Genomic DNA, 24,988 nt, shown 5'->3' with positions numbered 1-24,988 from the left:
AAAACACTGAAAGCTCCTTTCCAGACCTTGAAATCTTCAAACATGCATCAGGAGCTTTAGACTGACATTGTAGAGTAGTTTAATTTTAGTTTCTGTTTTGGTTAAGTTACAAAGTTGGTTTTTTTTGGGTTTTTTTTTTGTCAAAGCCAAGAGAAGTGGTTCCAAATTTACCAGTTCTGATTTAAAAAAATAAATTATTTTGTTATATATACTGCATTTCAGCCATAAATAACCTCATAAAGAAAGCTGGTTTAGGTTGCATGCATTAAAAAATGACATAAAGTAGTTTGTCCAGTCACTTAGTAGTAATTGGAGTTGAAGTTTAAAAATAGCTTTTTTTTATCTGAATATTAGTTTTCACATACATATTTTCAAGACAGAGTTTAACTGATTTTTTTTTTAACAGAATTATATTGTCTTTGTTGTTAAGAACTCTGCAGGTTACTTAATCAGACAAGCCAGCACTTGCACTCAGGTATTGAAGTCCCAGTAAGACTATTTTGGCTTTCCTGTTTTTCATTTTTAAAAGGATCAGGCATAAGGAGTTCAGACACATTAACATGGGAATAAAAGGGAGATGGCCCTTTTGTGCCATAAAATCTCTTTATTTCCTTAAGAGGTGATATATATTCAGGTGAAGAATCACAGGAACAGTGTGAATTTTGCTTATTGCGGCAGCTCCCTGCATGTAATTTTCTACCTCAAAAATCTATTTCTTAGAAGCTCCTTATCTCTGCTCCTAGAAAGCGAGGAAGTAATGAGAGTTTCCTCTCCCAAGTACCTCCAGGCAATCCTTGGCCCACATTGTGGCAGTCTCAGCCACGCTCTTGGTGGCTCTGCCTTTGAGTTGAAGGGGAAAATTAACATTATAGCTTCATTTTTAATGAAAGAGTGGAGGGTGATTGCCTTTGGTGTGGTAGGATGGGAAATATTCTATACTGTGTAATTGCATTAAAAGGGAGAATGTGCCATAACCAACAGACACTGGAGCTTGTCAGTAAAATGCTGCTCCTCTGTGCTTTACTGACTTCCCTCAGTGCTGCAGTCTCATTCTGTATTTCCCATCTTTACAAAAGTATCAGCCTTGAAGAATAATGTTAATAATACTTAAAAATATCAATATCTATTTTTTCTTGCTATAATAGAAGAACAGGCCAGGCAAATGCTAAAGATGTATGCTGTTCTTAAAAGAATGCATTATGTACCTTGAGGTCTTAGTTTGAGATGGTTTTCTTTTGATTTTTCAGCAGTGGACTTTATTTTTCAAGTAGCAATTTTTTTTTCTTTTTGTTTCTTGTAGTGTGGGACGAACATATCTGTGTGCAGACAATCTCTGTGTTTTTAAATACAGTTACAAAAAAAATTCCACTCCTTTTCCTTCTCCCCCCTCTTCAGTCTCAGATCTGGGTTTAAAGGCACAAAACTGATTTCTGGGCTGAACAGATGAATGGGGATCAATTCAGCATCATAGAGTCACCCCAGGGCACATGGACACTGGATTGTTAAATATTCTTTCTCTTTTTGCTAATATGATGTTAAGGTTTGTCTTGTATAATCTAAAGAGAGGATCAAGGGAATTAGATGCAGGGAGTAGGCTGGTTTCCTATTTTTCTTGAACCTGCCAACACTTTCAGGCTTCAGCCCAAATTTGTGTTTGCACTGTCTTCCCCCTCCCTCCAGTATGTCTGTGGCTGGGAAATAGAAGTGAAAAATCACATATTGTACACATTTAAGAAATATTTTGCACTGAAATGGGTTTCTGGGCTGAGAAGGCATTTGTTTTCCATTGGAATTAATTATTGAGACATTCTCCATTTCTGTTTTCTGTTGTTTTTAAGGGCTTTCTGTGCTTTTAAACTTCCATAAGTGTGTTGGACAGGAGTGACTTGCTGTTACTAATGGTATTGAACTTTCTTCCTGGGCAACTCCCTCTTCTGCTTCTTAGGGTCATGGCTTTTTTAAAATACAAGATTAAACCTATTTCTGGATTGAAGTAATCTACCTGTAACATTGCTTTTAAATTTTAATTTTATTCTGAGCTGCAGATAACCCCTGGGTGCTGAATTACATTCTAGCTTGACTGTAGCAAACAGGGAATTCTTGCTGTTACAATGAGCAGCTGAAGGGCCATCTACCCTCCTTTTCATCTGTATTAAATTCAAGTGAAATTTTCAAATAATGCTCTTCCATTCTTTCTCCAGGAGATGTTTGAGTAAAGGCAAAATAACAAAGAGAAGTATTTAAGGAAAGTAATAAACATTGTATCTAATATTAAAGCTATTATTCTCATTATATATTATAATATCTATTCTATATATACTGTATATTCTAATATCTGATATTCAAGCTATTAAATATTAATCCTAACCATGTACTTGCCAGCAGGTAATACAACCTGGAACTGCATTTTACACATCTAAAATCAAATACAGTGGACAAAAAGAGATGTAAGCTGTGTGTCAGTTTCTGTATCTTATATCTTGGATGACATTTTTGATATTTAGGAGTGCCTTTGTCAGTTTTGTGGCTTTGCTTTCTGTCTCTGAGTGGAATTTGCTGTAGCACAGCTGAATAGCTGGTTGGAGAGAGCCTCCTTTGCTAAGTGTCTGCGCTTTGGGATGGTGAAGGAAGTTTGAGATTTCCCCTATTTCACCTATATCTCAAGTAAGATAAAATGCAAAGTGTGATTTTAAAGGTATTTTCTTGCCAGTATGAAGCTATCGCTGTTCTTTTTAATCTCCTTTGTGGTGATTTCATTAGAAGGGGGCTGTGCCGAGTCATCTTCTCACAGGAGCTCTTGTTTTCAGTGAGGCAAAAATGAGATTAAATTTCTGCTCTGCCTCAGATCTGATGCCTTGTGTGCATGCTGGCTTGGTGGCTTTTGTTGTTTGGGCTTGGTTGTTTTGGTGTCAGGCTTGTGCTGGGGCACTGAGTTCCCTGTGCACCCTCTTGTCTTGTAGGTGTCCAGGTTCACTTTGAGCACAGCTCTGGAAGTGCTCTGGGATTTCATCTGGGGGTTTCTGTGGCAGTTTTCCTTTCTGTGAGAGGCAGGAGGTACAAGTGCCTAAGGACAAGGGATTGCACCCTCTGGTCTGCTTTCCATGGAAGCATTGTGAGTTTCCCTGGTACTTGAATGATCGCTGTTACTAAACTAAACATAACCCCAAAAACCCCCCAGAAAGCACCAAATCAAAATAATCAGTCAATCAGCCTTAAAAATTGATGAGCTGTAATGAGGATTTACCCAGAAAATAAAGTAGAAAAATGAAAAAATTTGCTCAATACCTAAAAGTAAAAGGAGTATCATTACATGGAAAGGGGAAAAATATTTATGCAAAGTGCTTCTTTTCTGTTTCTGTATTTTATTCTGTGTGGATGCCTAGGAGAGCATGGTTGTTTGACGAAAGTACAAGAAATAAAAGTACTTACTTGTATGTCCAGTGTTTATTGCAGCTAAATTTTGCTTCCATGTACAAATGGTACTTCAATGTGAGTGTGAAGTTGGGAAATGCATCCCTCACTTGTGTGAAGCTTAAACCTGATAATTGCCTTGGCACCTGAGGAGGGTGGTGAGTGCAGTGGGACTGGATAACCTTTTGGAGATGGAGACCTGAATTTGTATGGAACTGTTGGGTTGAAGAATGCTTTTGAGAAGAAATTATTGTGAGAATAGCAATGCAAACAGATGTGTGAAGGGTCCATTCCTGACAGGTTTAATCTGGGCTAACAAAAAGGAGTTGTAAATCAAGGTTGAGGTATTTTAGTAATAATGAGGTGCAATGACTGTACAGTTTTCTTCGAGAAATTTTACTGGAGAAGTAAAAGTCTTTTATTAGCCCAGCTGATGCAGTTGAAAAAAATCAGATTAATACTTGAATCATTTAACTTCCATTGTCATACACACTTTTTGATTGCATTATTACAGCAATGACAAATAACAACAAGGATATCTCTTACATTTTATTTTAGAGTAATATTTATCTTTTCAATGAAAAATACTTTGAGGGAACTCTTTTCCAAATTTGTGTGTCAAATTAATATTATTTCCTAGCAGTAATCACTCCATTGTGCCATTCCCTATGACAGTGGGAGTGGGAAATGACTGTGATAATCAGAGATAAGGGCCAAGTGCCTTTGGAGCAGAGCATAACCAAGTACCGAGTAATGGGAATGTCCCTTCAGTAACTTATCTGACATTTCAGGACAAGTAACAACTTGCACAACTGTAACAAACTTCCAAACAAGAGCATGCAGAGCTTGCTAGCCATGAGGGTGTTTGCCATGCTGGATGTGTTTTTGGTATGTGAATTACATGCTGTGTAAATTCATCTGTTTAGTAGTTCAATTTTATGAAAAGAAACCTTAAGGCAGTAATCTCTCAGATTGCAGTGCTTGTTTAGGATAAGCTTATGTAAACTAAAGGCATATATGCAAGGCTTTTTGAGATAAGAATCTACATTCCAGCAAGCAGTAATTATACAATAAACAATTAACTGTTCAAATAAATACAATGTTTTTTATTGAAAGACAGATTCATTTTTGAGGTTGCGGTTGCATTAACTATGAGCTGGGAATTTGTATTAAAAAAAAAAAAGCACCATCATATACTTAGAGTGTTCTAAGATGCCCAGCATTACTAGAATTTTGAGGTTCTAGTAATTAACAATGTTTCTGAGTGCTGATGTCTAGAGGTTATTTTGTATCCCAGTGCTAATTCTAGCACCCTCCTTGTTACAACGTCTTTGTCCAAGTTTGTTTTACAAGTTACTTTTATCTTCCAGAGGATTCTGCCTCAGGTCTGCAGGCTCGTGTTATGGTGTCTCGTGGTATTTGTGTGTGCTGTGCCTGCCCTTTACAAAAAAAGGTGTTTGTTGTACAGGAGTGAAGAAGAGAGAAATTAATCACAGTCTTGAACAATCAGAATAAATAGAAATTTAAAATAAACAAACAACAAAACCCCAAACAAACAAAAAAACCCTCACAGCAATTTTTTTAAATATCAGGTGATTAATTAATGTTCATCCACTTTTTGCTGATGACTTTCTGCTTTTACAATCAAAGAGGAGGAATGAGGTGAAATTGCTTGAAATACTGTACTGGGTTTGGGTCTTGCCTCATCTGGAGGAGCTTTTGGTGCCAAGCATAGCCCCAGTTGCCTGGACACCACCAAAGTGCCTCTCACCTGGAAATACAGAATGGGAAAAGGAAGCTGTGCTGCTGCAGGACTTTAGAGTTTGCCTTTAAAACGTCTATGAAAGAGAAGTCAGCACTGCACACTTTTATATAGGTAAAAGCATTAGGTAAACTTGCAAGAAAACCTAAATACAACCTATTGCTGTTGCAGGAAAGTTTCCACAAGCTCAGCATTTTTGTAAGTGAAGGTAATTCTTGTGAGCAATCTGCCATGCTTCAGTTTAGAAACCTATTTTCTCACGTAGTGCTTTTTTATTTCTTAAAAAGACCTGAAGAAAGCTTCATGTCCCTGAAGTTCTATGTTTGGGGTTTTTTTCTCCAGCTATGCAAGTTTGTTCTAAAACTCCAAACTACTTTAAAATTTTTCTTGTGAAAATACTTGCACTTCAGTTGGCTTTCTTACTTGCATAATGTTTTGTGTGCAGAACACTGTTGCAATATTTTTTTTTTGTCTGGAAATAATAGAAATTGTTTAATGCTGTAAATAAAAAAATAATCTACAGTGTCATGCAATCATGTCTGCCAGTTGTCCATAGCAGTGATGCAAATAGTTAGATTTCAGTCAGCATATAATAGAAATCAGTTGCTGATGCATAGAGTTGAACTGCACAAAGATCTGTCCTTTACAGCATAAGCACAGGGATCTGCTGACTCTGAATTTAGGTTTGGCAATTCTCTAAATTGCAATTACTGCTGTGAAAGGTGTTAAAGTGCTAGACAATGAGCACAACTGAGAAAAGCAGTAGCTGAGGTTCTTTGTTTTTTCAAAGGATTTTGGTTCATTCTTTAGGCTTGTGCTGTAGCCTGGCATGCTGACTATAGAGCATTGCTGAAGTGGAAAATCCATCCCCTGATAGTGCATCTCAGGCAGGAAAGTCCTGCACAGACAGGACTTGCTGCTCATGATGTGTGCAGGTCACAATGCTCTAAGAGGCTCATCTGCCTCTTACTGAAAATGAAGCAAAGCCAGCAGTGTTGCCAATTTTTATATTATTTGGTGTCTTCTATAAAAGCTTCCCATGATGTCATGATTCCTGGCATTGAGAGTTTAATTTTTCCTGGTGCAGAGTGCCTGCCCCTCATCCCCAGGGATGAAAGGTAAGGGAAGTCTCCCTTGGAGCAGGCAGCAGGGAGGGCTGTGGCTTTCCTTGTTTGGGTTCTTTTGGCATTTGTTTACAGTTGAGTTTTCAATTTGAAGCAGTCTCACATGTGCATTGGAGTAAGTAGCAGCTACCCGTAAGCCTGGTGTCCAAAAGCAAGAAAAGAAACAGGTAGATGGTTACTTGGTCATGCTGGCTTTCATTTTCTTCCATTTGACAGGTGGTATGCAGAGCTGAGTCTGGGGAAGCTTGAAAGTTTGGGGGTTTGTTTTGTTTCTCCCTCTGTTTTCTGCTTTTTAAACTGGAAATCATTACGGCTTTTGGCAAGTTCCTAAGGTTGCTTGGTGTTTAGATTGCATTTATTTCTTTTCTGCATTATTGGTTTTGCATGGAGCCAGACAATCTATATTTTATGTGTGCTTCCATTAAGCCTGATTGAAACATCATGTTAATTTAGGTGACTCGCTTAAAAATGTTAAATAAAAGCTGGGAATCATTAACTTGCATTTAATGCTAGGAGGTCTGAAGATGGATTTGTCACTTGGTAGTGCTTTCACTGTCAATTCTATTAAATTGTACCAAAAGTACCAAAACCTTTTAAAAACCTTTTGGTCCTACAGCTTCCCAGTCATTTCAGCCTTTTAATTAAATGAGGTCCTGTAAGTTTCAATGGAATTAAAAATGGAAATGTTAAAGTGGGCATGTCTTCATAGTTATCTGCTTTGCAGACTTGCTATCAGTAAATCATTACAAAAAGTGCCCAGTGAGTGTTTCTTACAGCTGAACTCTGTCTTTCTGACCTAGTCCTTTATAAACTTTTATGTGGTCAGCTTTGATTTTTGTAAGATTTTTCCCCATCCTAAACCCTTTGGCTTTTTAGGTTTCAATTGTACATTTTTAATCTGCTTAACATTTTTTGTGATATTCTAGCAGAACTAGATCTGTCTGATCTTGGGCTTTTGTTTCCCTGTATTTCTGTAACTTTTTGGCTTGTGATTGATACTTCATAACTGTTCTTTATTTCTATAGGTGTACATTTTGTTAATAATGTTTAATTTCTTCCTTAGTTTAAGCTATGGAGGAGGACATTCATCACATTCAGAAACAGACCTTCACAGACAGACATACACAGCTTCTCATCAGCTTCCTGGATACTCAACTACCCAACATCCTGCTGGTAACTGTCCTGATCATGAGAATACTGCTAAAATAGCTACAGAAGAAAAAGGAAAAACAAACCAACTGTAATGTGATTTAGATTAAAGTCAATCAATTTTTATATAATCAAAGGGAGTTTGCCACGTAAGTGGTGGCAACTGGTATTAGAAAAGCTGAGTGTGTAGCAGGAAGTTAACAGTTGTTAGCTTTTTATCAAAATGTTGTAAATAGAAAGGAAAATATAAAGGGAGGTTATGCTTGGTATCTTGTTTTTTGAAACAGCTGTACTTATTTGTTAGAATACAGCTTTTCAGGATTTGGCCTATGTATGAGGGCAAACGTCGTGTGCCTTCGAGCCAGTGGCAGAAATGCAACACAAAAAAGCAAACGGCAGAACTGATGGGAGCTGGAGCATTCTGCTGCTGTACTGCCATGTGCACACTGAGACCCTGCTGGGGAAAAGTTAAAATTCATTGAAAATGTAGCAGTGGCTTAGGCTGTGTTACAGCTGCATTGGGGTCTGTCTTTGATCCTGATGATATCTCTGGATCCCCCAGAAGATGGGGCTTGACCTCTTCATGCTCACTTTGCAACACAGCTTCCAAAGGAAGGTGTTTGAGCTCATGCCCTGACTGAGTCTGTATCTCCTGGCCAGGTCCTTGATCAGGGTGATGGAGGGCTGGAATTGCAGTCTGGACATAATCTCAGTTGCTCACAGCTCTGGATCTCACCAGGGCTTCCCATTGAGCCCCCTGCTATGGAAAGGTCTGAGCAATGGGAAACACATGGAGCTGTTTGCTGAAACAGGGAATGCAAATCCAAACTTCCATAAGCTGCCCAAAAGGGAGAAACTGGATATAGAAAAGTTGGACATGTTTCAGGAGGAGTTCTGAATGTTTAACCAAGTGAAAATAGAAGAGTGAATCTTCAGCTAAGGGTGTACATAAGTACTGTTATAAGCATCATATTTGACATACATTTAATAATAGGTCTTAAAATGTGTACTGAAGTTTCAATTTACAGTTGTAACACTGCATAACAGCTAAACACGGAAAAATCAATGTTCTTGACTTTCTAATGTTTCATAAGGTGGAGGTTTTTAGTGAATTATGAACATATATCTGTTATTTGATTTTGTTTCTTTGAAGTTCATCTGAATTATCTGTTTTGTTTCATTTCTCTCTGCTGTCATCCAGGTCTTTCAGGAATATTTGATACCAGTATGCACAGTGCTGGAGGTAACACTAAGGAAACGTCTTCAGTTATGAATTTTCTCTCTGCTATTGAGTCTCGTACTGCTCAGGCAGTCTCTTCAGGATCTACCCTTTTACCACAATTCAGGGCTCCTTCCTGGCAGACAGGTGAACATTTTCTCTTTAAATAAATTTTGTCATTGTTATATTGGATGTTTGGGAGAATTTGAAACAAAAATATTCTGACTAACTGAAAAGGCTGCATGTTTTCTACTTCTTTTACATCTCCATATTTAACAATTTCAAAATCAATGAAATTATCTTAGCAAAGAATTTAAATGAGCAGAAGTTCTGGTTGTTTAGAAGGAATTTAGATACATAGGATGTTATTCTGTCTGAAGAGTCAAATTTATATCCCCAGTTTTGTTTGGAATTAGTCTCACTAACACTTTAAGCATTATCAGGCACACTACCTATTCCTTCTAGCAAATCTTTCACTCTCAAACTCTGTTCCCTATGACAGTTTTTCTGTGCTATTAGTACTAAAATCTATGGGTAGCTTTGGCCCCTTTGTACACAGAAGTAATGAGCAAGGTGTTCTCAAAAAGAAGGTCTGAGGTGCATGTCAGATAGAAATAAGGGATCTAATTTACAACTGAACAAATGTGCCATCTCTTTTGGCAGACTGGCTGCCTTCCACAAACCTCCCCCATCTGTCAAGCCTTCTGTGCAGGGCAGGAAACTGCAGATTTTGAGCTTGCTCTAGACAGTCACACCAAGATAAGTGTTGCTGCTGCATCTGTGGGTAGCTTTAAGTTCTGGTTAATCTTCTGCAGTGATTGTGCAGCTGTGCAGTGAATTGGATCTATTCACTGATTTAGCAGAAAATGTTTGAGTGGCTTTTTTCCTTTGGTGGGATGGATTTCCTCTGTATCAGCAGGCTGATCTGTGTCTCAGTGCAGCTGTATGATTGCTGTTCTGATTTGGGGAGGAGGCACAAGGTAGCCAGAGTGGAGCAGTCCTTTTGTTGACAGTTTGCACTCATTCTGTGAGGAGCTGCTAAAAAGTTGAGACTAGAGACCGTGGCTTTTAACTCATCATTGGCAAAAGCATATATGTAGGAGCACAGATGAAGATGCCCACTGGTAATCTGGCAAACAACCTTAGTATAAATCAGTTGTGAGTTTAGAGTTATGATGGCCCATCAGAATGTCAGCTGGGAAGAAATCATTTTCTCTTTGTCCTAGCATTTCTCCATTGCAGCCAGCCTAACAGTGAATTGTGAAGAAGGGGGAGACATGCTGTGGGTCAGGTTTGATGTTGGTACCAATGATTGGGAGACTTCTCTGTGCTCATTACTAAGAGCTCATTAGTAAGCCCATTTTTCACTATTGCCAGTTCTCTGAGCGTTCTGTTGTCCTTTAATACTTTTGCTGCTTTTCTGTGACCCTCGATCCTCCCAAGTGTCTATTGAGAGCTTTATCTTCACAAACTTCTTTGAGGGAAAGCAAGAGCTCTTCACTCTGCAAAGCGACCTGTTTTCAGAAGTGTTTCTTACTTTGGGGTTTTCTCCAAACCCCCCACTGCTGATTTTGGGGGGAAAAAAGAAGAACATTGTCATGTTTGTCCTTCCAAGTGTTCCTTTGATCTGTGTTATCAGGGTTCTGATTTCTTAGGGTTGTGAGGGTGTGTCTGTGCATGCAACTTAGTACCTTTGCCATGCCTTTTGTGTGCTCCTGAACAAATATGAGAATATAAAGCCCAGCAGTTCTACCATGGTAGTGCTCTTGTGACAGGCTCTTGTCTGGTTTGAGAAGTTAGAGGTATTTGGAATGGTTTTGATTTATGGAAGGAAAAGGTAAAATACAGGTTAGATGAGAAATGAACATCTGCAGTTAAAACAGGTTTAAATTTTACCCTTTCTTAGGGGCTTCCAGATGGCCCTTCCTTTGTGTTAGCAGTAGGTAGCAGTAAAAGAGAACCCAGTTGAACATGATGTTGCAGTTTTTTAGAATGGGGGGAAAAGTGCATTAAAACACTGATTATGCTTTCTCACTCAGAAAGACCTTATTGTTGACTAAGGAAAAATACCTTGGCATTCCTTCACTATCACATCTCTTCATATCAGTTTATCTTGGGCTGAAAGGGAGAAACAAAGAATTTATTTCTCAGCTTCGCCTGAAACTTCAAAAGCAATTGTATGATTAAGTTGCAATCAGCTTAAGAAGACTTACTGTATTGTAAAATGAAATATTTTTTAACTGAAGTATTTGTTTCAAAACAAGCTTGATTTACTCAGAGTTTTTATTTGTTCTTGAATGATGCTAAGCTAAAAAGTGTTTTAAGAGTGCAAGAAGAATCTAAAAAGGTCAAGTCATTCCACTGATTTTAGTTTTTTCTGATTTGCATACCCTGGTAAATTTCCCAGAGGAAACTGAATCCTTTGCAAAAATTTTAAGCTTCTCTGGGAATAAACTTGTCTTCTTTGCTTTTCTTGGTAGACTTTGGAAACAGTACACAAACTTCACCAGTGTCTGCAAGTTACAGGGTGAAAAGCAAGGTGAATGATTACAGGGTTACAGGGTGAATGATATGGATCACTGCTCTAAGCCTCAAAGCTTGCAAGGGAGTTTTATACTCCTGTTTCAGCTGGAGTAGTGTATTCTGTTGAGAAATCTTGTTTAAGCCAGGGTGTCATACCCATGGCTGGATGCAAATAAGAAATATGCTTTTCATTTGGATAGTTGTTACTGCACCATGCAGATAATTGCTGTCTGAGGATATTTGGGACTCTCACTTCAGAAAGCATACAAATTATATTTACTGCTTGTACTGAAAGTCAAACCCCTCCTTTAAGAAAATGAATTGCAGAGTGTATAGACCATTAGCTGTCTCACTGTATGCTCTGGAATGTTTCCCATAAAGTGAGTTATAAAATTATTGGTGAGGGTAACTCCAGGAGATGGGATTGCTTCTTAAACTGTGTATGTATTACAACTGCTAAGGTGTAATTTTGCCTTTTTACTATTTATTAAAGGTGGCTGGGGCTTTTGATCAGTTTAGTATGATCTTCTTTTTAAACTGAAATAAAAACTAGTAAAGAGCCTTCCATTTCAAAGCAGAATTAATCTTGTACAATTATTTTAATCAACAATTCGCCTCTTAAGGATATGAGGTTTCAGCAATTCACTGCAGGTACAGAGTTTGGCATTCTAAAAAAACCCTGCATTTCCACTTTGAAAATTACCCATGATAAGTGCCTCCCTATGTATGTTTGGGTTTTTTAAAAGGGTGGTGATTCTAAAGAACGTTATATTTGTAAATGCTGTAAGAGCTTGCAAGAAGAAATGCAATGTTGTTATTTTTAAAGCTCTCTTATGCTCCTTTTTCCTCCTTGTTTTGTTTTTGTTTTTTCCAGGTATGCATTCCTCGACAGCCACAGAACTATTTGTTACTGGAGCTTTGCCAACCTCTGGAACATTTCCACCAACCTCTGCTTTGTCAGCATATCAGCATCCCAACACCTTCAGCAGCAGAAACTTTGCTACTACCCCTTCTCTTACCCTTCAAGACGCCACTTTCAGTGCTACATCCAACGGTCTCTTAAGTGCCCATGATCCTTTATTGCAGATTAAAACATCCCAAGGCACCGTTCCAACCGCTTTGACATTCGAGCGCCTGGGCAGCTCCGTTCTGAGTACCAGTGTGCCCCCCCAGTCATCAACATATCGTTCTGCTCAAGAATCTGCACCCCATCTTTTGCAGCCTCAGTTCAGTTTGTTGCCTTCAACCCTTGGAGGAGCCCAGCAGGCGTCTCAGGCCTACAGCACATCTGTGTTCACTGGTTCCACTGCTTCCATGGACAGAGCACTTCAGCGAGAATGTAGTGTTATCAAACACCACCAGCGGCCTTCGAGTACTCAGTCTGTCCAGCCTCAACTGACTGTTTCACAGCATTCCTTACACAGCTATTTAACAAGTACAAGTGAGGTTAACTTTCAGGATACGTCTAGGCACTCGGCGTTATCCTGCAGTCCAGTTGGAGATGTTACTCAGGTGAGCAATGGAGGACCACAGCAGAAGACTTCTCAAGTCACAGTGGAACTCGCTCAGTCGTACACATCTGCAATTCCATCGCCTGGTTTTCCCTCTGCTTCCACTGCAAAAGTGAAAAACTGTTCCATGAAGCAGCCTCCGAGGTCAACAAAGACCCCCAAACCTCAGAGTGTAGCTCCCGCTGTGCAGACACAAAGCTATGCCAAAACTGCACAAAACCAGAGTTCTGTCATTACAGGCCAAGCACAGATCTATTCTACAGCACAGCTCCCCAGCCTCTTGTCCGTCAGTCAGTCCCAAAACTACGTTTCATGCCAGGCTCAGAATGTGCCACCTGTCAGCCACTCACAGGATTTCTCATCCAGTAAGGTTGAGAAGCTGCCCTCACTGTATAAAACATTGACTTTTTCTGGGCAATCACAAGCTATTACTTCTGACAGTCAGACTTTAAGTTACTCCTCAGAGGAACAGGTATTGACCTCAGTTCCAAATGAGAACTACTCTGGGCAAATGAGGGAACTCTCTTCAGTCAGCCAAGCTCAGAACTACTCTTCTAGTCACTCTCAGGGTTTATCTCCAGTTACCCAGTCCCAAGTTAATTTTTCATCTCAGTCACAAGTTTTAGCAGCTGTTAGTCCTTCAGAAAGCTATTCTTCAGGGCAGTCTTTAACATTAACGTCGCCTTCTCTTTCCTTTAACGCCTCTCCTCGGGTACAAACTCTTCCAGCCTCCAGCCCTAATCAAAGCTATATTTCTTTACATTCTTCTCAGAACTCTCAGTCTCAAGAATCCTCCTCTCCACAGTCTCAAAAGTTTTTGCCATCTGTCCAGTCTCCTTTTGCATCCCCAGCTCACTCCCAGACGCTGCAGAACAACAGACCTTCCTCAGAAACAAAGTCCTATGTTAAAAGGAAGTCTGACTCTAACTTATACGCCTCATCGAAGCAGGAGGAGGAATTATCAATGCAGGACATGCAGGCATTGCAACAGCAAGCTGCTCTCGAATCTTCCACTCAAAGCCTAACAGAGGAGGAGATCAATGCTCAGGATGCGTCCTACAGGGTCTCAAAAGCAAATGACAGATACTCTCAAAGTGTAATCAGAAGCAACTCTCGTCTTGAAGATCAGGTTGTTGGACTTACTCTTCAAGGAACAAAAAAAGATGAAAGAATGGTCAGTTCTGTGGAACAGCTTTCCCAGCACATTGGCCATATCAGCAGCCTAAGCCATGATATCAAAAAGACAACGAATTTAATGAGAACAGCACAGGGAGCTGTGAGTGCTAAGGAACTAAACCAGCAGCATTCCCTTATGCATAAGGTACATGACAGTAAAGCTCAAGAGCAGCAGGGCCAAGTCATTAGCACGCCACCACAGGTGCAGCCTCATGCTTTAAGACATGGTCATCAGCTGTGCTTGCCCAGTGCACAGGTACTGCTGGAGTCAACCTGTGACTTGCAGATCCTTCACCAGTCAATCCTGCAGTCGGGTTTAGGACAAGCAAAGGCATCACCACAAGTGCAAAGAATACAGAGTCCTCAGCAGGTGGCACATCCGTTCCTTCAGATGGATGGTCACGTTGTTCAAAGTAATGGGGGTCATTCTCAGCAGCAGCTTCATAGTCAGAATTCAGAAGTAATGAAAATGGACATTTCTGAGTCTTCAAAACCACTACAGCAGCATTTGACAGCAAAAGATCATTTTACTCAGACAAATCAACATGATGCAAAAAATCAATTTGTTTCTCTTAGTTCGATATGCTTCCCAGAATCTATGCTTCTCAGCGATGAGAGGAATATATTATCCAACGTGGATGACATCTTAGCAGCAACAGCAGCAGCCTGTGGAGTGACACCATCTGACTTTGCCAAATCATCCTCTAATGAAGAGGAAATCCAAACTGTTGAAAATAGTGAGGAGTCTAAAACGCAGTTCCGATCGTTGGATTCCAGACACGTGTCTTCTGTTTTCAGTGCCTCACCTACTGTAATTGGAAAGCCAGCAAGCAGAAATAATATTTCTCTGAATGGAGGCCAAATTACTCTAAATCTTACCCCAGTGTCAACAATACAGACAAAAGCTGTGAACCTGGATCAGCAGCACCTTGAAACTTCTGATCAGACTGTACCAATAAGAATGACCTCTCCCACCCTTGGTCCTGGTCAGGAGGAGCAGGAGGCTGTGCGAGTGAAGAAACAATCCAGCATCAGTCATGAGTCTGAAGAAGATAATGAAGCTTCTGTTGATGGTGCACTGAATGCAAGGGAGACAGATTTTGTTTCAAGTGGTAGGAGCCTAAGTGAGGAAAGTGCTGCTTCAGAGAATGATTTCAGTGTGGGTGGTGATGATGGTACAGTGTCAGGTAACCAGTCAAAGGTTCCATTGCAGCCTCTGTCTGTGCCCCAAAGTTCAGATGGAGCCATTAATAGAACTGAAGAAGAATGCCAAGATTTAACTCAAGGGAACCTTCAGAAGAAAAAAAGCAAAGGAAAAAGCCAAAACAAAAATGCTGCAGAAGATGACAGTGCAACTCAGAAACAGGTAAAAAGAAGTGGACAGTGTAAACGTCAAAATTCAAGAGGAAATGATGCATGTTTCACATACTCTTCTCCTGTTTCTGAAGGTTGTTATGATACTTACCAACATCAGGAAAGAATGAGGCAAAAAATTAAAGAAGTTGAAGAAAAACAGCCTGAAGTCAGAACAGGATTTATTGCATCTTTTTTAGACTTTCTGAAGTCTGGGCCTAGGCAACAGTTTTCCACTCCAGCTGTACGAATGCCAAACAGGACTAGGAGACCAGTCGCACAAATAGTTCGTGCCCCTTGCCTGCAGCCCTCTGCAAAGCCTCAGCCAGCAGCAGCAGCACCTGTGGCTGCTGAGGTCAGTGGAGAAAGTCCAACCAAAAAAGCTGATGAGGAACTTAAGAAAAATTTAGAAACGCTGCCTTCATTTTCTTCTGATGAAGATGATTCTGTGGGTGGTAATCATGATCTTCAAAAGAGCATCTCTACTGCATTGTCAGCCCTGGATGAAACATCTGAGAAAAAGATCAAATCAGGTAAAAGGGTTACTACAGGTCCATATGTTGAAGGAGATTTTGGTAGCTGATGGGACAAAAAAAAAGAATAATTTTATCTCTCTTCAGGTAAAGGTTTTAATTTGATTTGGTTTTGGCCACAATTAAGAGTTTTCTTCAAAAGGTGTATTGACTATGGACTAAAATAGTGTTTTCCACAATTAGAAAATATGTAAATAAACTTTTTCATGCTACTTAAATAGGACTAATGCCAAAAAGTTATTTTAGCCTGGAGTTGGAATAATGTGTGTGTTCTCTTCGATTCTGGCTTGAAGCACTAAATATGATTTTCATCTGGGAACATCAACAAAACATGTCAGAGGTTCTAAACCTATTTTTAAAAAATTCTAGCAAGGGAATATATTCATAATTGCCATCAACAGGTGATAAGCTCTTGCTGGGTAAACACCCATTTTCTGTGACAATGAAGTTGCACTGGATACGTGTGTGAAACAACTTTGGCTCTTGTAAACTGCACTCATTTATTTGTTAACTGCTACTCATGGTGCAAGGTAGGAGTTGTTTGAGCCATATTGATCAAGGGTGTTGTAGTTCCATGTTGATAGGTTACTAACAAAAGAACAAAACCTGGGAAGGACTGGTTTGGGCAGGGAGGGGCAGGCAGCAACCACTGATCACAGCAGTAATTAGTTTTTCCCACACTTTGCGGTTTCAGTTGTGTTACATCCATGCTGTACATCCATGTTCAGAGCTTTTAACTGAGGGTGCTTTGTTTTGAAGTATTTTCAGCATAGAGAATGTTTTTGCCTGGACAGGTCTCTTCAGTAAAGATTTATATTTTTTTTCCCCTCTGGTAAGCAATTAGAAACTATCCAGGCAATCACATAATTGTACTAATTCCAGAGACCTACCATTGTCTTCCAAAATAATCACAGGGAGAAATGAAACATTTCTTTAACTCTTCTCAGGATTCAGAACCCGTGACCTGTAAGCTGATTCTCAACAAGAGAGAATGAAGTAATGGTTTCCCTTTTTAGATTAAAGGAGAAAGGGAGAATTTTTTTTTCTCTAGGTGTGACATGAAAAATACGTGGCAAAATTAAACTTGAATTGTAATAATCACACCTAAGATACTGGGAAATCATTGCAGAATACATTGAGATGCTGAACAATGCTTTATCTTAATTACTATTCTGTTTTTTTCTTTGGCTATTTCTATGCAATTATGTTAAGTGCATGCATTTCAAAAAGGCTTTTACAGAGGATGAAGTTCCTTCTGCGTCTTTCACTTGAATATATATTTCAAACAAGAAAGCACTGATTGTTTTTCTTACCAGAAAGCTGAAATCTGGACAGTGCCAAGGCATGAGCCTCTTGCTGAAGTTTGTTAATTTTAGTTAAGCCATTTCTGTGTACAATGTCCAAAGAAATATTTCAATTTTTTTTTTTTTCGTTGGGTGAACATTTCCATTAGTGAGCATTTCCATTACTGTTTTATTTGCAATGATTTCTTTTACACTATGATTGTATCTTCTTTGTTGTCCATAAGGATGTAAAATTTATGTCATCAATTTCTTGAAATTCTTCCTGTTTTGTGACATGCAAAATTGTTTGTACAAGATGCTTAACGATGGCATCTTTCTTCCTTTCTTGCTGGTGTTTTGCAGGTTTTATGGTAATAGCCTTTTCTGTCTGTTTTTGCAAATAAGTATAGACAGACAAATATTAAAACATAGTCTTTTGTTGATGGTATTAAGTATACATGTACCTTTATCTGCTGTTCTGACAAATATGTAAATATACCTGAGCAACTCATAATGGTGTGGCTAATTAAAGCTGTCAGAGCTCTCTCTCACTGAAGAAATTGAACATATTTCAATAATGTGAGGTGATGTATATGGAAGAACACATTTCACATTCCAAATTAACAATTTTATTGAATGGATTTAGAGAATCTTCACTTAGTTAGATATATAGCTTTTGTATTGACACATTAATTTGACATTTAACTCATTTGTTTGGAGTCACTTTTGTTAAAATATGTTACATTATCTTTTGTATAATTTTTCAAGTGAAAAAGTCAACAATTAGAAGTGATTGTAACAAAATTGTGAAGTGGTTTAAGTTTCCTGAGTGATATTAGTAATTGTATTATAGTTAATATAACTTGATTTCTTTTAGATCAGCAAGTCAATGTTAAAACTAACACACATAGAAGATTGTAAAGTAATATCTAAAAAGGATTCTAATTTTTTTCAGGTGGGAAAGAATAATTTTGAAAGGTGGGACTTCTCTTTGGCTCTTTGGAATAGAGGAGGAAAGGAATGTTCTTTTCTCTTCTTTGTTTTGTACCATCAGTTCTCATTGCTCACCTCTGTTAATATTAAAAATCATTAGACTATGGCTAAAGTTTTAATCTGGAACTTCCAGTTACATTATCACAAATAATAATCACACAAATAATCACATAAAAATTATAAATGTCCAAAAGTCACACAGAAAATATTTTCATATTTCATGTGTATTTCTCTTTCTGCAATCCAATTTCAAAATATTTCTCAGCAGATAACAAGATTTAGTGTTGCAACCTTTACTGTTGTATTTGCTTATCGTCACAAAGTACAGCAGTATTACCTGGTGATCGTGTCTGTAACTATCAAATTGTTTTCCAAAGCATTCCGTTTTGTTAATTCCAGATGCTAACAGATGTAGCAGTTTAATACAAACAGAGGTATATTAGCTACAGTATTCTGGTTTTGTTTAAGATTTAGTTGTGGTCAAATACTGCTTCTATTTTAACTCCTAGAACAGGTGTTTTTCCTAGAATAGTTGCTTTTATTATGAATTGTAATAGAAAAGAAGATAAACCTAGCTCCATATTACATTGCTAATCCTTGATAATTTAACTGAAATTTGGATTTTTTTCTTCAGAAACTGAAAAAGTGACAGTTGTTACTGCTGCTGCCACCACCACCAGTGCTGCAGTAAAGCAGGAATCTCCACAGACAGCTGCTCCTGTAGGCAATGTGCAGGAGAAAATGAATCCAGCTGACCCCTTAAAAGTAGCTCAACAGGATGCTGTGACTTCAGAACAATTGGCAAAAATGCAGGAGACTGTTGCAATAGAAGGATGTACTGATGAGGAGAATATGGACAGTGAAGGAGAGGGGATGTACAGAGAACGTGATGAATTTGTAGTGAAGATTGAAGATATAGAGACACTAAAGGTAATCTGAATATTTGCCGGGGGGGAAACACAGCACAAAACCCCTGCATATGAATTTAGCCTCAAGGAACTACCAGAAGAGGAAAGGCTGCAGATTAGTTTTCTCTTTCCATTCTAATATTCCCTGATTGCTGCCAAAAAGCCTTAAAGGTGTCTTTCTAGTGCAGATTACAAACATGTTTTGAATGTACATGACCCATTTTATGCTACATAAATAATAAAGTAAATCTGTGTGCTGGTAACCTCTGTTAGAACTTGGAATTACCTATTTTAATATTAAACAGCATAAATTTTTCAGAGTCTCTTGACTACTTTTTTTTTTTTAAGATAGGAGTAGACTTTCAAATGAAACTTTGCAGAAGAACTTGAATGGAATTGGCTTCTGGTTCTTTGTAAGAGGTTCTGCTTTGTATTTCAACAAGAAATTATTGCCATAAGCAACCAGTACAACTCTTCACATGAGTTTATGTGAATTTCCTTGTTGTCTTTGATTGTTTGGTTTGGTTTTGTTGCTTCACCATATTTATTATTCTACATGTTGACCTTTCTTTTTGTTGCTATCATAGCCAGCAATGTTCTTACTGTTAGAAAATTTCTAGTATTTTTGATTACTTGTCTCTGTGCTTGTCCTCTTAGGGTGCAGTTTTAAATTAAGTAATGCTGCTTTGTCACACAAGACAAGTGTTATCAGTTTGAAATATTCCCTTCTCACTTATCAAAGGGATTAAGGTACGTTAGGAGATGTTTTGAATTTTAAGTTTGTTAGTTCAGGAGTCATGAAAAAGTAACGAGTGTTTGCCTACATTTTCCAAAAGGTTTATTTGAGTTAGTGGTTTGTTTGTAGGATCTACAGAAAATTCTCATTCAAGCTGATAATTACAAACTTGCCTTGATGCAAACAGAACTTAATAACGATGATGTTGGAATTTTAAATTACTTCTTTACATTTTATCCTTGGGTTACTTCCTCAAAAACGTGATGCACAAGCACATTCCTGGAAGAAAAATAAGCACTGCTTTTAGCAAACAATTTTTTTATGTTCTTCCAGGTTGCTTTGCAGACAGGAAAAGAGCCTCCAGCTATTTGGAAAGTACAGAAGGCTTTATTGCAGAAGTTTGTTCCTGAAGTGCGTGACGGCCACAGAGAGTTTGCTGCTACTAACAGTGTGAGTCCTCAGAATTCCTTGGGAAGCCTCATGGGAGCTGCTTTCCTTCATGCAAGGCTAGGAGAATAAATTGAATATGATTCTGGCATACATTCTTAGCAATCATCCTAGGGGGGAAAACCTCCTCCAGCTCAAACTCTCCCTAAAGACATCCATGGACTGATTTTCTGCTTTCTAGCATGGGGTCTTTGGTATCATTTTGATATCACTTTGATATCTTTTGTAAAGGAACAAGTTTTCCTGACCAGAATAAAATCAGTGGAAAAAAGCTTGTGAAGGATAGAAGAGGGGATACAATTTTAACAGGCAGCCTTTTGCCAGGCAGATAATGCTTTTGGGATAACACATGTGGAGAATAAAATAAAGGAAAAAAAAAAAAGAAGCCCAGAGTACATCCCCTTACCTTATTGTCTTCAGTTTTAATTATTATCTGGAAATCTGATGGAGAATTTTGTTTAAATTATAAATGCTGTAGAGTGGCTTGTTGTATAAACATGGGGAAGTTTAAACTGATTTTTTTCTTTACTATTGAAATTTTTACTTGTTAAAACTGACAAATTTTGCTTAACATAAACACTTGTGGTTTGGATTTTTTTCTTTTTAGTATCTTGGGTACTTTGGGGATGCAAAGACAAAATACAAACGAGTTTATGTGAAGTTTGTTGAAAATGCAAACAAAAAGGAATATGTCAGAGTATGCTCAAAAAAGCCACGAATCAAGCCTGTGCAGTCAGCAAGGTATTTTATTTCAATTTGTTTTTCATTTTGCCATATTGTTTTCGTATTAAGAACACACCTGTTGAAATAAACAAGAGTTATAACTTTCAAGTGTATTAATTGTGCTTTAATATGGAAACTGAGAACTGTCTGGTTTGCTTTAAGAAATTAAATATAAATTACTGCCTTGTCTTCCTTACTCTATTCGGTTCCATAATCAGTTATTTGGGAGGTGTTAGGGTTCTACATGCTGTTTCTATGTCATCCTTTGCCCTACAAGCCTGCTAGAGTGATGATTTTAATTTTCTGTGTGTTGTTTTCTCATATCCTGTGGACTTTGCTAGTTAGGTAGTTTTTTTCTGGGTTGCTTTAATGACCATTCTGTCCTGGTATACTGGAAGTACCATGCTTTCTTCACAGTCCTGTCAGATGTTCATGACAGTGCTCTTTATTCAGGAAAACACTGGAGTTTTAAGTCTAGTTTGCTCTCAAAGAAAGCAGTGCCATCAGATGATCGATTTGGTGAAATAATCCTGTTTTAGTAAAAGTAGCTGGGACTTTGATGCTCCTTTTTTCTTGGGCTGTGGAAGGCTGTTCCAGTACCTGTTCTTGCAGTGCTCTGAGGCAACCCCCTCTTTTAACAAAACATGATTGTGATGAGCTTGTTATGCTTCTGCTGTTCTCTCAACACAGCTTTTGGCTTTTCTTTGTTTGTACTGCGTGTTGTACTTCTGGGCAAATCAGTCACATCCCACCTCTGTGTGTGTTTCACTGAGCTCATTAAGTGAGGTCTTTCAGCTTCCATTGCTCTCATCCTTCTACTGTCTGTTGTCTCCATGCATTTTGGTTTGAAATCTCCATTTCTGACAGATGTCTAGAATTATTTTCAGTGTTCCAGAAGATACTGGCAATGTTTCTGCTGTACATATCACTGCTTTCCCATCCTGACAAAACTCTAAGATTGCATTCCCTGCCATGCTCTCAAAACTGTATTGTGTTATCACTCCCAAAGTACAGAACTTTGTGTTTCTGATATTAACATTCATGTTTGTTTCCTGTTCTGAGGGGTGGGAAGAGAATGGCGTTGTTTGGTCAAGTATTATTTCAAAAATATAGTAGTATATAAAATGGGTACAACCTAATACCCAGTTACAGTGAAATAAGTGGATATCATCAGTGGGGAGTATATTCTGGTTAAATAAGATTATAGCTATATTTTATTACTGCTAAAACCTGGGTGGTAATTATATTCATTAACATTCTCCTCATAATATTGCAGAACTATTCACTGCAAACCTAGTAATAGCAACATCAAACCCCCTGATCCACCAACACCAAAACCAGCAGCAACAAAAGTCTCTTCTGTGAAACCCAAAGCTAAACAGCCAAAGGTAAAGGCTGAACCACCACCAAAGAAAAGGAAAAAGTGGAAAGAAGAATTTTCATCTTCCCAGTCTGATTCTTCGCCTGAGGCCCAGAGTGAAGAAGATGGTGAGTGAGATACCATTGCTGGCACCCAGGCCCTTTTGAACTGAACTGAGAAGAGTATTATAAAATTAAATTGTTTGATCTTGCACATTTTTCTGTACAAGCCTCAGAAAGAAAATATAAAATCCAACAATGCCGTGCAAAATGAGTTTCCTAAAACTTTTCAGTTGCTGTTTGGTGTTTAAGCAAATGTTTACAACTGAATTTATTTCAAATGTAGTTTATCTACATGAGTACATATTTTACCACTTGCTGTCTGTGTTGGGTACAATTGTAGGAGGAGAAACCAATTTGTTTTTTGAATAAATCTTAAGGGTGAGATTCTTCATTAGTTTTCCATTGCAACTGAATGTCATGTCTAAAATAACATTCCTGAAGTGTTTGCCTGCATGCAGATGTGGGGAGAATTCAGATGCTGCTGTTCTTTTTTCAGAACCAAGGGGAAGAAACAGTTGAGTTTTTGGCTGCTCCATTGCTTGTCTGAATGCCAGCTGTTCAAATGTAGCCTGCTGAGCAGATTTGCTATTAAGACATTGGTAGAACATTGAGATTCAATGTTTGCAGGAGCTCTCCATAAGAAAAAGGGATTTCTGAAGTTTACAGTGTTTATAGGGGTTACCTTTGCTGGCAGGTGTACAGTGCATTTTGCAAGCTTCTATTTCCTGTGTGTTTGAAACAAAGCTGTGTATTGCTCATACTTTATTATTGCTGCATTTCTAAAGCATCCTGGTGACTTTTAAATATCGATACACCATGACTGATGTCCTGGCACACTGCCTCTGTGAGGACAACACCTTTAAAATAATTTTCAAGCAAACTTGCCCAAATAACTCTCTCCATATTTAAGAGCTCAAGTAACCTGGTGTGATTATGGTCATCCCTGAGGGAGTTGAACAGCCTTGCTGGCTGAATCACTGCAAAACCCTGGTGTCAGACATAGAGCCTATAAAAAGCTGCAGAATGCTTCATAGTTCTGATGTGCGTGTTAAAATAGTTGCTGTCTATGAAAAAATAAAAGCTTCCTCAGAGTAAGCATAAGTATGCCTGTATCTCTTCACCTTTTTTTTAACCTTTTTTTTAACCTTTTTTTACCTTTTTTTTTACCTTTTTTGTGAGTTTAAAAATTAGGTGTGATTGATTCAATGGTATGCAGGCTCCTAGATGACATTAGTACTCAGAAATTCTTTTTCCTGTTGGATGACTTCAAATTTTTGCAATTTTGGGAGGTCCTTGCCTTGAGGTGAAAGTTAGGGCACTTAAGTACTTCACTTGACTGAAGTTATAAATTATCCTGTTTCTGTGAACTTTCATCTACACTAATAGGAAAGTGTTTTAATTCCTTAAAATATAATCTAAACACTGATAGTTAAAAATGGAACCATTTGTGCCATATTTTGTGTCTGCCCCTGTTTTTGACTTGTAAGTAGTTTATTGCAGTAGAATGCACTGAATTTTCATCTCTTGGGATACCAGTAGGGGTCACTTTTGTTTTAAGAGAGATACCTTCAGTTTTGAAAAACACAAGTGTTTTTAGGATATTGAAGGGGAAAAACTCATTCTGTGCTGTTGACTTTTCAGAGGTTGTACCTCCAGCTCCACTTGTTACTCGTTTTTTGAATACAAGAGCTATGAAAGAGACTTTCAAGAGCTACATGGAGTTGCTTGTGAGCATTGCCTTGGATCCAGACACAATGCAAGCCTTGGAAAAGAGCAATGGTACAGTATGTTTAACACTTGGGTGTTCTTACTAGATTTTAAGGTTATTAATCAGTAAAGCAAGTGTTCTTTTTAAGAACACCCTTTTTGTTCTTTTAAAAACAAACGTAACAAAATTCGAGTTACACAACCTCAGCTGAAGAATCTGCACATTATGTGTGTATATATTTTTGCATTATCTCTTTGAACAGTCAAAGTAACTTGGAAATATTGTTTTATCTTCTTTGCTGCATTAGAACTTTGCTGTGAATGTCAGAATTGAGCTATTTGTTCCGACAGTTACTGTACTTCAAACCTTAGCAAAGATTTATTTAAATTTAGAGTTTCAAGTCTGTTTGCTTTCTTATGAAGAAATAGGCATATAACTATAAGTAGATATGATTCCTTCTACTATTAAAAATTCAGCTTTTTAAACTCTGAAATCTTGAAATCCTGATCAAAGAAAATGGTATTAATGCACACTTTTTCTTTGAAGACAAAATATTTGGATTTGTTTATCTTAGTAGACTCCAGGGTACAAGTCAAAACTCCTATTTCTCAAAATTTAGTAAAACACATTCAAAGATAAAGGTTCCAAAAGATAAATCCTTTCATGTATTTAGTTGCAAGCTGTTGTTTTGTACTATATTGTTTGACTGTGTTTTAAAAAATCTTCTAGCCTCTCCTCTCCTGCCTCTCTTGATTTGAATGTGCATCAGTGCACACTTATCTCAAGATTTCAGACCCATGCATTGTGTCAGTAGTCCCACTAAAATCAAAGTAATTGAGTTTATTTATAAAATGCTCCATACTGAGCTGTAAATTTTCATTCCTGGCCACATGCCTATGTTCAGCTGTATATTGTTCAATTCACAGTGGTTTATCCAGTAACTTTTAGCAGTAAGCACTTTCCTCAATTTTTTTTTTTTTTTTTGTTATAAATGCCAGCAGGACCAT

At 38.1% G+C, this 24,988-nt stretch overlaps 1 protein-coding gene across 2 annotated transcripts in view; it reads left to right on the top strand.

Moving 5' to 3' along the window:
* The window catches only part of QSER1 (glutamine and serine rich 1), a 44,088-nt gene that overhangs the window by 8,959 nt on the left and 10,141 nt on the right, over positions 1–24,988 (top strand). For both annotated transcript variants that reach the window (XM_059473715.1, XM_059473717.1), the window contains exons 2-9: positions 7,361–7,470; positions 8,648–8,812; positions 12,063–15,761; positions 18,672–18,967; positions 20,015–20,131; positions 20,736–20,869; positions 22,128–22,339; positions 23,915–24,052. In XM_059473715.1, coding sequence (XP_059329698.1) covers positions 7,361–7,470; positions 8,648–8,812; positions 12,063–15,761; positions 18,672–18,967; positions 20,015–20,131; positions 20,736–20,869; positions 22,128–22,339; positions 23,915–24,052 — 4,871 coding nt within the window. The remainder of the gene's footprint in view (positions 1–7,360; positions 7,471–8,647; positions 8,813–12,062; positions 15,762–18,671; positions 18,968–20,014; positions 20,132–20,735; positions 20,870–22,127; positions 22,340–23,914; positions 24,053–24,988) is intronic.

This window comes from Ammospiza nelsoni, chromosome 6, assembly GCF_027579445.1.
Source record: "Ammospiza nelsoni isolate bAmmNel1 chromosome 6, bAmmNel1.pri, whole genome shotgun sequence".
Taxonomy (NCBI): domain Eukaryota; kingdom Metazoa; phylum Chordata; class Aves; order Passeriformes; family Passerellidae; genus Ammospiza; species Ammospiza nelsoni.
Note: the sequence above shows the minus strand (reverse complement) of the source record. Positions and strands in the feature narration are given on the sequence as shown.